General features: G+C 36.3%; 1 protein-coding gene and 1 long non-coding RNA gene across 4 annotated transcripts in view; one reads left to right on the top strand and one right to left on the bottom strand.

Moving 5' to 3' along the window:
• The first annotated feature begins 211 nt into the window (after positions 1 to 211).
• LOC107719543 (uncharacterized) lies at positions 212 to 4,514 on the top strand. The gene is made up of 2 exons (XR_001637524.1): positions 212 to 313; positions 4,175 to 4,514. It is a non-coding gene; the product is annotated as an uncharacterized LOC107719543 (long non-coding RNA).
• Positions 4,515 to 8,407: 3,893 nt separating this feature from the next.
• Positions 8,408 to 11,956, bottom strand: part of LOC107719540 (serine/threonine-protein kinase Nek7) — a 60,105-nt gene continuing 56,556 nt past the window's right edge. For all 3 annotated transcript variants that reach the window (XM_016526971.1, XM_016526972.1, XM_016526970.1), the window contains one exon: positions 8,408 to 10,655. In XM_016526971.1, the coding sequence (XP_016382457.1) occupies positions 10,545 to 10,655 (111 nt within the window). In that variant the 3' untranslated portion in view covers positions 8,408 to 10,544. The remainder of the gene's footprint in view (positions 10,656 to 11,956) is intronic.

Raw genomic sequence — 11,956 nt, 5'->3', positions numbered from 1 at the left:
CCTGTCAAGTCTCTGAGAACTTTCAGCTAATTACGAGCAAAGCCCCACACCACAGAGAACTTGCATCCGTCGCTGTCTGAGGATGACAAAAGGCTCAGAGGGGGCAAGAAACAAACAAGCCCCAGAATAAGAAAAAGGCTTTCCAGCTAGCTGCATGGGCGACGACAGCAACATCTAATCAGTTTTTTTTCTCTCTCTCTCTCTCAGAGTTGCCTTCAGCGTCGCATCCAAGGCGCAGTTCCTCTGATCAGCGAGCGAAGGGGCTCTCCCACTGCGCCAGTCTCCTGTCCTCTGAACCATGGGTCAGTCCTTGGTGAGTAGCCTTGCTCCTCTATCTACTTCATGGTGGTGCATCCCATCTTCATTACCATGCAGAGACACATGCCGGGGGTAACTGCACCCCAGGACTGCCTGGAGGGGCTGCGCTCTATCCGGCCTCCATCGGGAACTCCTGCGCTGCTGGTTGCCGGCGAAATGGGAGCGCAGGATGGAAACGCAGTGCATTAAGTGACTCCGTGCCTCAGGGTCAGAGAGGAGGCGACGTGGCATCTCTGCAGAGCGATCGTAAACAAGCAGAGGATGTTTGATCTCTTCATCCTAGTCAAATGCTTTATTATGCTGATTTTTGAGCAAACTGTAAACTAATCAGGGCAACTTTTTTACCCGTTCTCGCATGCACACAGGGGAAATTGTCGGAAAGGTTAGGCGCTGAGAGTCAATTCTGGTGCCTCGCCTCAAACTTTTAACTCTCTGGATCATTTCAGACAAACACAGGGAGAGTCCGAGGTTCTGCTGCGGTGGAAGCGATTTCATGCGGCATACTTAATTGGAAAGGGGGTTGGTGGACCATTGTGAGAAATATTCACATTCAGTATGCTTATTGGGACCGAAGTTGTAAATAGTTAATTATGACTCTGTATGCAAATGCTGGCCTTTAAATGAATTCAAGGAATAATTTCCATGTTCATGTATTTGCATAAATGCATATTACATGCATTTCACACTCAACACCTCAAAATGTCATAAAGAGTGATAAAAATTTTAGTTGAAAACCAGTGTTAACTTGCTGTACGTTTATACACTACATGTGTTTTATATACATTTACCTTACAATTAAGTAAAAAAAAAAGATCAAAGTGATTAAACTTCCCTTACATCATAATGCAGGTGTAATACTAGCAGTCTGTAGTTACTTTAGTAGTATCTTTTAAATTCCTAAAACACAAATATTTTGACAAAATTGCTAAATTGTTATTAATATTTAAAAAATTTCTGTCAAATCAAACACGTGACGCAACCAACTTGCAGGATAAAAATATTGGTAGTGCTTTATTTTACAGTCCTGTTCCACATGTACGTACTATGTACATATATCATAGCAATTATATTAAATGGGTAATAACTAGGTACTAACCCTGAACCTACCCCTAAACCTAACCTTAACCACTATAACGACATGTGAATAATCCCGCCCACTCTAAAGCAGTACTAAACTGCAGTGGAAACGCAAACCGAGCCAAACCGAGCCGTGCCGTGCCGTACTGAGCCGTACCGAGCCGAGTCGTACCATGCAGTGGAAAAGCGCCATTATACTACCCAGTACTTTCTTAGGTAAGTACACTGTAAGTACATGTACTGTAAAATCAAGTGTTACCAGAACATCTATATAAACACAAAAATAAAACAAAATATAAAAAGATTCAAAACAGGCAATGATATCCTGGAAATTGTACATCGCTATAATTATACATAGGAATTTCACATTTTCTTGAAAGTAGTATGAAAACAAACATTAGAAATCAACATGTATAGAACTTGGCACGTTTTAAAAAAATATTTTTTTTCTTTTCTTTATTTTGGACACTCTTATTTTCATAAAATGCCCCCAGAACAATTATTAACAATTATGTTCAAGAATAAAGTGATTTTATAAGCAACTACAATAACAATCGACTGATACAAAGAAACTTATTGTTGACAGATTTTCAATGGCATTTTACCCGACAATGACCCTTCACAAATTCTTCACTGATCACCGACTGCATTGAAGATCCAACACATTATTGTTATCCTTATTCCTGGTTGTCTGGTCTTGAGACAAAGCCTGAGCTCTGGCTGACAAGAACAGGTAGAGAGGATGCGGGGGAGGGAAGGAGGGCGACTAGGACGACTCGCAGAGAGTTGGGAAAAGAACACGCCGAGCCGTTTGTTAGGAAAAGGCAGCTCCATCCTCCCGCAAATGTTCCCCTTGCCGTTTCCCCTTAAAATGAATGCTGTCTGCTTGTTTATCGCCAGCAAAACTCCAGGCCGGCAATCCTCAGGTCATGCCACATGCGGCAGGTCATGCCACTTTGTTGTTTCGTTGCTGTCAGAGCAAACTACTTTTAAAACACAGGATGTCTTCTCTTGCGTTAAAAGCTGTCAACAAATAGAGCCGACAACAGCTCGCTCCCAGCATTCTCCCCGGGCAAAGAAATTCGTCCAAAACAGATAATTCACCTCTAAATATATATAGAGTCTTTTGCAGTTGCTTGTGATGGAGTATATACAAAGTCATTTTGTTCTAAGAAACATTGTCGGTGAAAACTTCAGCTATCTCCAGCTGTGTTGCCGTCAACTCCAAACCACTTTGAACGTGATTTCAAAGCTGTATTCTTCTCAACGAAGGACTCACAAGGTCATCAGCCAATGAAAAGCATCTCGGCGGCGACTCTGCCGACAATTCCAGCCTTCCCTGCATCGCAGCCTGTCTTTCTTCTCGTAATGACCAGAGACCAGCGGTACAGCCTCCGCTGGCAGACAGTACAGAGGAAAGCGTGGGAACGTACAGGCAGACGCGGGCTTTTGCTTCAGCGTGCAGCGAGGCCACAGGTTCATGCAGGAATGCCTGTGGTTGCACGCTCGCCGCGTAAATCAAGGCCCCAAAACAGAGCATTTCATTCAGTGAGGTTGGGGAGGCAAAGCTCAGAGGACGCCTGCATCTGGTAGCGTTTTTGATTTACTAGGGACCTGCACAACATTACAGCACTGGAAAACGGTGGGAGCCCGAGTCCAAAGGGCTCTAATGCGTAGGCGAACAGAGTTTAAAGAATTCAGTTGTAGCGGTTGGCATCCAGGAGTGCTTTGCCAATCCAGAGGATATGAGACCATGATGAAATGCACTGGATTAAATGAGTTTCTGTATGAATATGCAAGAAAAAACAAGCTTTCCAATGGAAGCAGAACTCATGTCAGTGTAATAACACTTGAAACGAGAATATCACATTATCACATCTGACATGTTTATGACATGGCAACACACAAACTATAAACTTACCTCTTTGCATTACAAGCTGTAAAAATGAAAAGAAAACACAAGTTCTGCATAATAATTCTACATAACTTCTTGGTTGTTACAAGCTTATTTTTTAATGAAGTTCGATCTTATCCAGACAAGACTGTACTTAATTCAGAAATCAACATAAATGCAAACGATTAAAGTCCTTAAAGAAAGAAAACAAAGTGATTAAAAATGATTTCAGTTTTTTGATAAAGTAAACATGCAAACAAAAGTGATTGTTTATGGAGAACTTACCTTGACACATGGAAATCAATAACTTTTCTAAAATTTAGGAGAACTTTTTCATTTTCATGTTAATTTTGCACTTTTTTTTTTCTAAAGTTAGATACATTATAGTCAGTAAAACAGTGAAATTAACATGAATGAACAAATGCGACAACACAATATTACAATAACACTACATTTAAAGCATATATTCATCAAAAGACAAAAACTATGCCTAAAACAAAAAGATGTGTGAAAATGAACATTACTTTTAAATTTTCATTTGTGAGTGCGGTCGGATAAAATAAAAAGCATGACTTCAATCATTCAAAAAAGTACCATAAACCTGAATGAAATGACAAAATCCTAATAACCAAACAAGTATGATCAGTTAATACATTGCAGATTTCATTTGCATAAAAAGAAAAAAAAAACACATATCAATGCTCCACCATTACAATTTACATACAGCTTACAAGATGGACCCTGTCTATCTCTTGTTAAATATTTTTTCAGACTCAGAATGATTTTAATTACTTTACACTCCAGAAGAAAATAATGGAAAACATTCTCTCTTTTCATGCTTACGCAAGCAAGTCGATTTACTTTTTTTTTTTTTCTCATTCGCAGCTTGATGGAGGGAGGCAACAGGATGGGATGTGACATTTTAGTTGGAAAGGCTTCAGAATTCAAAGCAGCTGTGGGTAAAAACCACCTGTAAAGACACTCTCTGGATCAGATTTCTTTTGAAACCTCAACCTAGCATTTGCTTCCAATAGTTAGTTAACAAAAACCCCAAAAGGTTCTAGAGATGCTTTCTTGGACGGGCAACATGGGCTAAATATACCAGGAGATGCTATTTAAATGTTTATGGGTCCCGCTTAGAGGGTAGCCTTTTTTATTTTTTACTTTGCTAAGGTTTACCACAGATGTCCATATATTACCCAATGCTTCCTCTGGGGAAAAAAAAGAAGAAAAAAGACATGCATAATACATAAGAGTACATGGACAACAACACTGTCTATGCATATGTGTGTGTAGTATGCCTACAAATGTCAGCTCATAGATTACTGTCATGTAAGTAAATGGAGGTTTTAATGGTTGTTTTAACATGATTTTAAACATAAAACTTATGATTTTAAACATTCTGTCAAAACAATAATGTGATTAAATGTTAATACATTGCATTGTCATCTCAAGATAAATAATCAAATTCTAATATATGTTTAAGCATAACTTCAAAAAGGTAAAAGGTTTGACAGTAACAGGGTTGATATTTTTTGTTTAATTTAACATTACAAGTCTTGTGGTGAAACTTCAATGTCCTTCAAAAAAGTGTATATTTGTAGAAATATCACCATCATATCATCACTTGTTTACTATATATAAAAACAGTAACAGAGTTGACGTTACGAATATTCCCAAACTAAAAACATGACAAAACATAAGATAAAGCATCAAAAAAGCAGACTTGCTTGTTTCAGAAAGCAAAGTTTTCAAGGATGATAATTACATTGACACAGTAAAAAAAAAAAAAAAAAAACTAAATAAAATAAAATGGTAACAGTGTTGACAAATAACTCCAAGTCCTTCAGTCTGTCAACCAAAATATAAAAATATATATGTTAAAGACAAAATGTTAGGTTTTGTTGATGTGTGTAGAAAATGTCTACAGTGATAAAGTAAAAGCTGGAATCAGATATTCATCGCTGAAGTCATTTTTTTACATGCATGTATATGAGGGAACGCGTTTTGTAAAATGATTCAATAAAAAACAAAAGGAAAGTAAAAACAGAATCATTAACAATACATAAGTCAGAGTTTACTCGCTGTTGTTCTTTTTTCCTTAGAAACCGCAGTTCTAAGATATTGCCAGATATAGCATTTTGGAGAAAACTTTTCAAATAAAAAAAAAAGAGCAATGGTTTGAATAGTGGATGTTTGGAGATCATCCCTTGATAATTCTATTCCCCTCACAAACTAATTGGTTTAAAGTTGCCAAGCATGCGCCACAAGCTATTTCAAACCTGCATGCTATTGATATTTCATGTTTCAAAGCACAAATCCTTTCAATAAAGAAAAAAAAATCCTGAGATGCTCTAGCTATTTTCCTCCATGCATGTCCACAGGGGAAACGAACAGTGAGGAACCCGGATTCTGCCTACTTGTTTTTTTTTTTTTTTTGCCCCAACTATGACTTATTTGTTGTCCCATCTGCACTCACAACTCCAAACTTGGACAAAGTTTGGCTCAAAGACTGTCACTCTCTGCTGACCACACAATTGGCCAATAAAGCGTCAGCTTCCCGGCCACTTCAAACACCAAGAACAAGGTGAAACTCGCCTCAAGAACCAGACCTAAAGAGAAACGGCACGTTTTTCTTGCCGAAATACAGGCAAAAAAAATCTATGAAAATGCTGCCAGCAGCTGAATCTGCTGCCAATGCAGAAGGGACATGTTACAAGTGCTGGTCCCTCTGGCAACAGACAGATATAGAGAGCTGAACCAAGCACCTGGATCTTAAGGAAAGAGAATATATTTGGCCTTGGTGCAAAAGGTAAAAACGTCTGAGTCAGTTGGGCTTCTGTAGTGACATCTCTCAGTGTCTGTGCAGTCTGCCAAACAAAGTGTACAACGGATCAGCGGGTAACAACTAGCATACTGTTCAATAACAGGTCTACACTGCTTTGGAACATGTTTTATGGACGCCTAAGAAAAATCTCAATTTTTGGAGACTCACTGATGCAATTGTTGGACGTTACAAAACATATGCTACCACAAAATAAGCACATTTTCATCACCATTCCAGTTACTCATGAACGATTTTGATTCAGGACAATATGCTAATTAATCATTCACACAGATTTGAGAACTAAATCAACCAATTCACTGAAAAAAACATGACTTTTTTTTCTTCAAAAGAATGATTCAGTCATAAGTTGGCTTGAGAGCCAATAAATATTTTCAAAGTGTGTAGCAACAAAACACGCTACAGTTAAAAGTTTGAGGTTAAGTATTTGATCAAAAATACAGTAAAAGCAGTAATATTTTGAAATATTTTTTGCAATTTAAAAAGCTTTCTTTTAATATATTGTAAAATGTAATTTATTTTTGTGATCAAAGCTGAATTTTCAGCATCATTACTCCAGTCTTCAGTGTCACATGATCCTTCAGAAATCATTCTAATATGCTGATTTGAAATTTAAAATAAATGTCTTTACTGTCAATTTTGATTAATTTTAATGCATCCTGAATAAAAATATTAATTTCTTTAAAAACTTACTGGCTGTGAAATGTTATTTATATTTAAATTGATTCTTATTGATCTTTATATACAGTGGTGTGAAAAAGTGTTGGCCCCCTTCCTGATTTCTTATTTTTTTGCATGTTTGTCACACTTTAATGTTTCAGATCATCAAACAAAGCCAGAAAACATCTTGATGATCCCCAAGACTTTTGGGAAAATACTCTGTGGACTGACGAGACAAAAGTTGAACTTTTTGGAAGGTGTGTGTCCCATTACGTCTGGCGTAAAAGTAACACTGCATTTCAGAAAAAGAACATCATACCAACAGTAAAATATGGTGGTGGTAGTGTGATGGTCTGGGGCTGTTTTGCTGCTTCAGGACCTGGAAGACTTGCTGTGATAAATGGAACCATGAATTCTGCTGTTTACCAAAAAATCCTGAAGGAGAATGTCCGGCCATCTGTTCGTGACCTCAAGCTGAAGCGAACTTGGGTTCTGCAGCAGGACAATGATCCAAAACACACCAGCAAGTCCACCTCTGAATGGCTGAAGAAAAACAAAATGAAGACTTTGGAGTGGCCTAGTCAAAGTCCTGACCTGAATCCTATTGAGATGCTGTGGCATGACCTTAAAAAGGCGGTTCATGCTCGGAAACCCTCCAATGTGGCTGAATTACAAGAATTCTGCATAGATGAGTGGACCAAATTTCCTCCACAGCGCTGTAACAGACTCATTGCAAGTTATCGCAAACGCTTGATTGCAGTTGTTGCTGCTAAGGGTGGCCCAACTAGTTATTAGGTTTAGGGGGCAAACACTTTTTTCACACAGGGCCATGTAGTTTTGGGTTTTGTTTTCCCTTAATAATAAAAACCTTCATTTAAAGCATGCATGTTGTGTTCACTTGTGTTATCTTTTACTAATATTTAAATTTGTTTTATGATCTGAAACATTAAAGTGTGACAAACATGCAAAAAAATAAGAAATCAGGAAGGGGGCCAACACTTTTTCACACCACTGTATATATATATATATTATTATTATTTTTTTTTTTAGATAAAACCATAATAAAAATGGGGCCTTGTTGTTTTAGTGTATTTTTTTGTTAAATAAGTCCTTTTTTGGAAAGTATTAATTTCTTAAAAGCAAAAAAAATCCCTAAACTTTTTTACATTTGTTGAATGTGTCAAAATAGCAAAAATGACACATTAAAAATAATGACAAAATCCCCATTACTGTTTTAGGGATAGAAAACACTGATATTAAAAATATCTTACATATTCCTGATATTTTTCAGGTATTCCATGACTGAAACAAAAGACTTTAAGCCCTTCAATTCCACTGTATAAACTGTCTAGCAATGCCTGTTGTTTAGCAATATGTGAGCTGTACAACAGAAAGAAGCATCCATTCAGCTCTCTTACAGTCAATGGAGTGCAGTTAGACTGTACCGCCACTAGATGGATACCTGCAACTGTTTTCTAATAGCAAAACGTACACCTTACACAGACAACAAATAAAAAAAGAACTCACCAGAAGCCTTTTTTACAACTAATATCGACACCAGACCAGTCTGGGTAAAGACAGCAGCTTACAAGAGGTGGAAACAACAAGCCCGATATCAATTGTGATGTTTACTTAAGTTTGTTTTCGTTGTTCTGCCAGTTTCAAGGGAGCAATTTCCAGTGATGAAATTGAACCGCTCTCCTTGAGGAATTCATTAGAATGAGAGGAAATAGTCCCCTTGCCGATGTCTTTCCTGGAGGGAATAAGCCGGACGCGGACCCTGGGGCACGAGCGCGACACGCTGGCAGCTAATAAAGCTCAGGGCTAAGTGGAGACAGTTGCTAAAAGAATACAAATAAACACAAGCAAATATGAGTGGGCGACGCTTTGGGGGATTGATTGGCAAGTGCAATTAAAACGACTCAGAACGCAGCAAAATATAGAGATTTAGTTAAAACGTTTTAATGTTATGCTAATTTTGCAAATGCTAAATGAATATACATAGTCAATTCAAACTTTAAATAATCACAACACCAAAGTAAAATGTTGAAGTCATTTTATTTTATTTTATTTTTTTCATTTCAATTAGCATATAAAGAATTAATGTGCATCTTGAATGTTAAACATGTTCAAATGAACCGTCAAAAAAGACAAATAAATAAAAAGTTGCCTTTCTTTCCTTCCCCTCCCAAATGATTTGGGTGGAAGTAGAGAGAGTACAGTCTGGCAGACAGTGAGCGTTTGATTCATGTGTGCTTTACCGCGGTAAAGGATCCAGATCTCGCTGGAACAGGCCTTGCGTGCCTCGTCAAGATAAATACATACTATTATCTATAAGGCAACAAGCATAATCTGTTATCATGTTAACAAAAGACGAAAGAAAAAGGTGATTATTGCAAAATACAGTAAAAAGAAGAAGGTAAACACTAAAAATGCTCTCGACTAAAGTTAGAAAAATAACATACCATTTTATATTTGGTACTATCACAGCAAATCCTACTGTCTGCAAAAGGTGCTGCGTAATAGCTGCTGTCTGTATAGTATAACTTCATAAGCTTGTGTAACTCATATTAGACCGAGTCTGCCAAAGATCACAAGCCACATTCTGGAAAGCAGCACAGGAGCACACAGGTTACAGTCTGGAAGTGTACGAGGTCGAACGGACTCACACGTTGCATTGCAACAAGTCATTTGTAAACGTACCTCTTTCAGGATGCTCGACACACCGGTTGTTTCATGTAAAGCGACTGAATGATGTAATTGTTGCCAATTCTGCAAAAAAAAAACGTGTTTTGGTTTACAGGAAGAAAGGCTCTGTTTTTGCGCTTTCTGAAGTACAGAACAAGGCACTGTGTGAATATTTATAAGTTACTGCATTGCAAGTGAGGCCTTTGCATTAATCATTTATTAAAGTTCAAGTATCAACCGTAGAGGTGCGGATACTGGGATGAATTTGCCTTTAAGAAACAGACTTCACCCTGAATGCGTTACACGATAGCTGGCGAACGCAAACGTATTGTCATGATCTATGATTTATTTAACGCATTTTAAACTGCAAAGGTCTAAGGCTTAAAATCCCAAGAAGTATTGCAATAAATATATTTAGGTTCGGGAAGGACGGACAGGAAATACTTGGATTGAATGCATGTTTTTATAGCATCACAGCAAGATGCAAGAACAAACTGCTGAGGTTTAGATATGGACTAGTTATTTAGTCCATGGAAATTGTGACAAATACCACTATGATCTCATGCTCTTTTAATAGAACGACAAACCTCTGAAATTTCGAATGCAACAAAGTTGCTTTTTAAGGGGAATTTTAATTCTCTTTTTATAGAGATGTTTTTCTCGTAACGTTTTGCTGTGAAAAAGTTCTTGGAACGGGATTTTGAAAAGCATGTCAGATTTACATTTCATGCTAGTAATGACAGGACAAAAAAAATGGAGGTAAATATGCAATCATCGCATAGTACCAACATCTGAAAGAGCTAAAATCAAGTCAAACCAGTTTACAACACTGCTTATTTTTCCTTTTTCTTCTTAGAAGTGCTATATGTAAAGGTCAATTGTCATTTTTGCCTTTTTGATGTAGTTCTAGTAAACCAAAGGCCTTGCTTTGTGCCTTATGTTGTATTTTTTGTACTGAAAGATGCCAGGTTGCATTACGATGGAGCAAAACAAGCTTTAAATGACATTTGTGGGCCAGACGAAGGTCTTAAAAGTAGAAGCAAGAGGAATCGGGTAGCAGACTCAGTTTGCGATCGTCAAGGCGTGCATGTGTTTGGCGATGTCATATACGTAGGTGATGTCAGGTCTTTTCTCTGGGTCAGGGTTGATGCACATATCTACCACTTTTCTCAGCTTGAGGGAAAAAAAAGATAAGAGAAAACGTTAACAATTCATAATACAGATCCATAATACAGAGCTCCACATTAAAAAAAAGTGACAAGTGAGCCACTGACAAGTATATATATATTTATATATGTGTGTGTGTGTTTATATATATATATATAAAATTTTTCAATAAAGTTCCATTTGTTAAATATATTAAATGCACTAACATTAAATAATAACGAGCAATACATATGTTACAGTATTTATTAATATTTGTTAATGTTAGTTAATAAAAATACAACTGTTCATTGTTAGTCCATGTTAGCTCAAGTCCATTAAATAACATTTTAATCATGTATTAATAAATGTTGGAATCAACATGAACTAAGATTAATAAATGCGTGTTTATGTTAACTAATATGGTTAACTAATGTTAACAAATGGAACCTTATTGTAAAGTGTTACCTATATATTGTAAATAAATATATATAGTGTACAGTATTTTATTATATATGTATATATACACACACACACACACACACACACAACATACACTATATATACTTACTATTTGTAACTATAATATATAAATTAGATATAAAAATAAAGTATAAATACATATAAAAATCAAATCAAATACATTTTATATGAGTGTGTGTGCACATAACACAATTTATATATCATTTATATATTACATGTATAAAAACTATAAAAATATACATAATTATAATATATAATATATTTATAATAATTAATATGTAATTATATATATTTTTATTTTCATATTTTATTATAATATAATATAAATATAACAATTTTCATAATATAATATAATATAATGTGCACAAAGTTTTCTGGACTGTTGCTGCTAATGTAGACTAGTTTTTTTTACATCAAATTATTTTTTACATTTTGAAAAATATTCATAAAATAAAATGTATAATAATGATAAACAAACAACCAAACAAACATATTAAATTATATTTGTCATCACATGTACAACAGTTTTAGTTGGAGTCTGGAGCCCTATATTAGTCATTGGGTAAAGACAAACAAGATGATTGACAAAAATGGCAAGCGTCTCAGAGCTCAGTGAACAGGACAGACGAGGGATACGCTCTAAGCAATGTAACTTCCAGCAAGAAGCCCTCTAGCCCTGCGAATGTTTGTTAATTCTCCACTACAAACATTCTAGTCCAAAAAAAAAAGAAACATACAAAAAAGCGCAGTCCCTGCAAGTCAGGATTGAGAGTCGTGATGCTGCACTGAGAAATAAACTGAGCCCAGACAAGCAGCAGCAGCAGCATCATTAAAAGTGGGGGGAAAGG

The sequence above is a fragment of the Sinocyclocheilus rhinocerous genome, unplaced genomic scaffold (assembly GCF_001515625.1).
Source record: "Sinocyclocheilus rhinocerous isolate Xijiao unplaced genomic scaffold, SAMN03320098_v1.1 scaffold1294, whole genome shotgun sequence".
Classification (NCBI taxonomy): domain Eukaryota; kingdom Metazoa; phylum Chordata; class Actinopteri; order Cypriniformes; family Cyprinidae; genus Sinocyclocheilus; species Sinocyclocheilus rhinocerous.
This window is presented reverse-complemented; position numbering and strand designations above follow the sequence as displayed.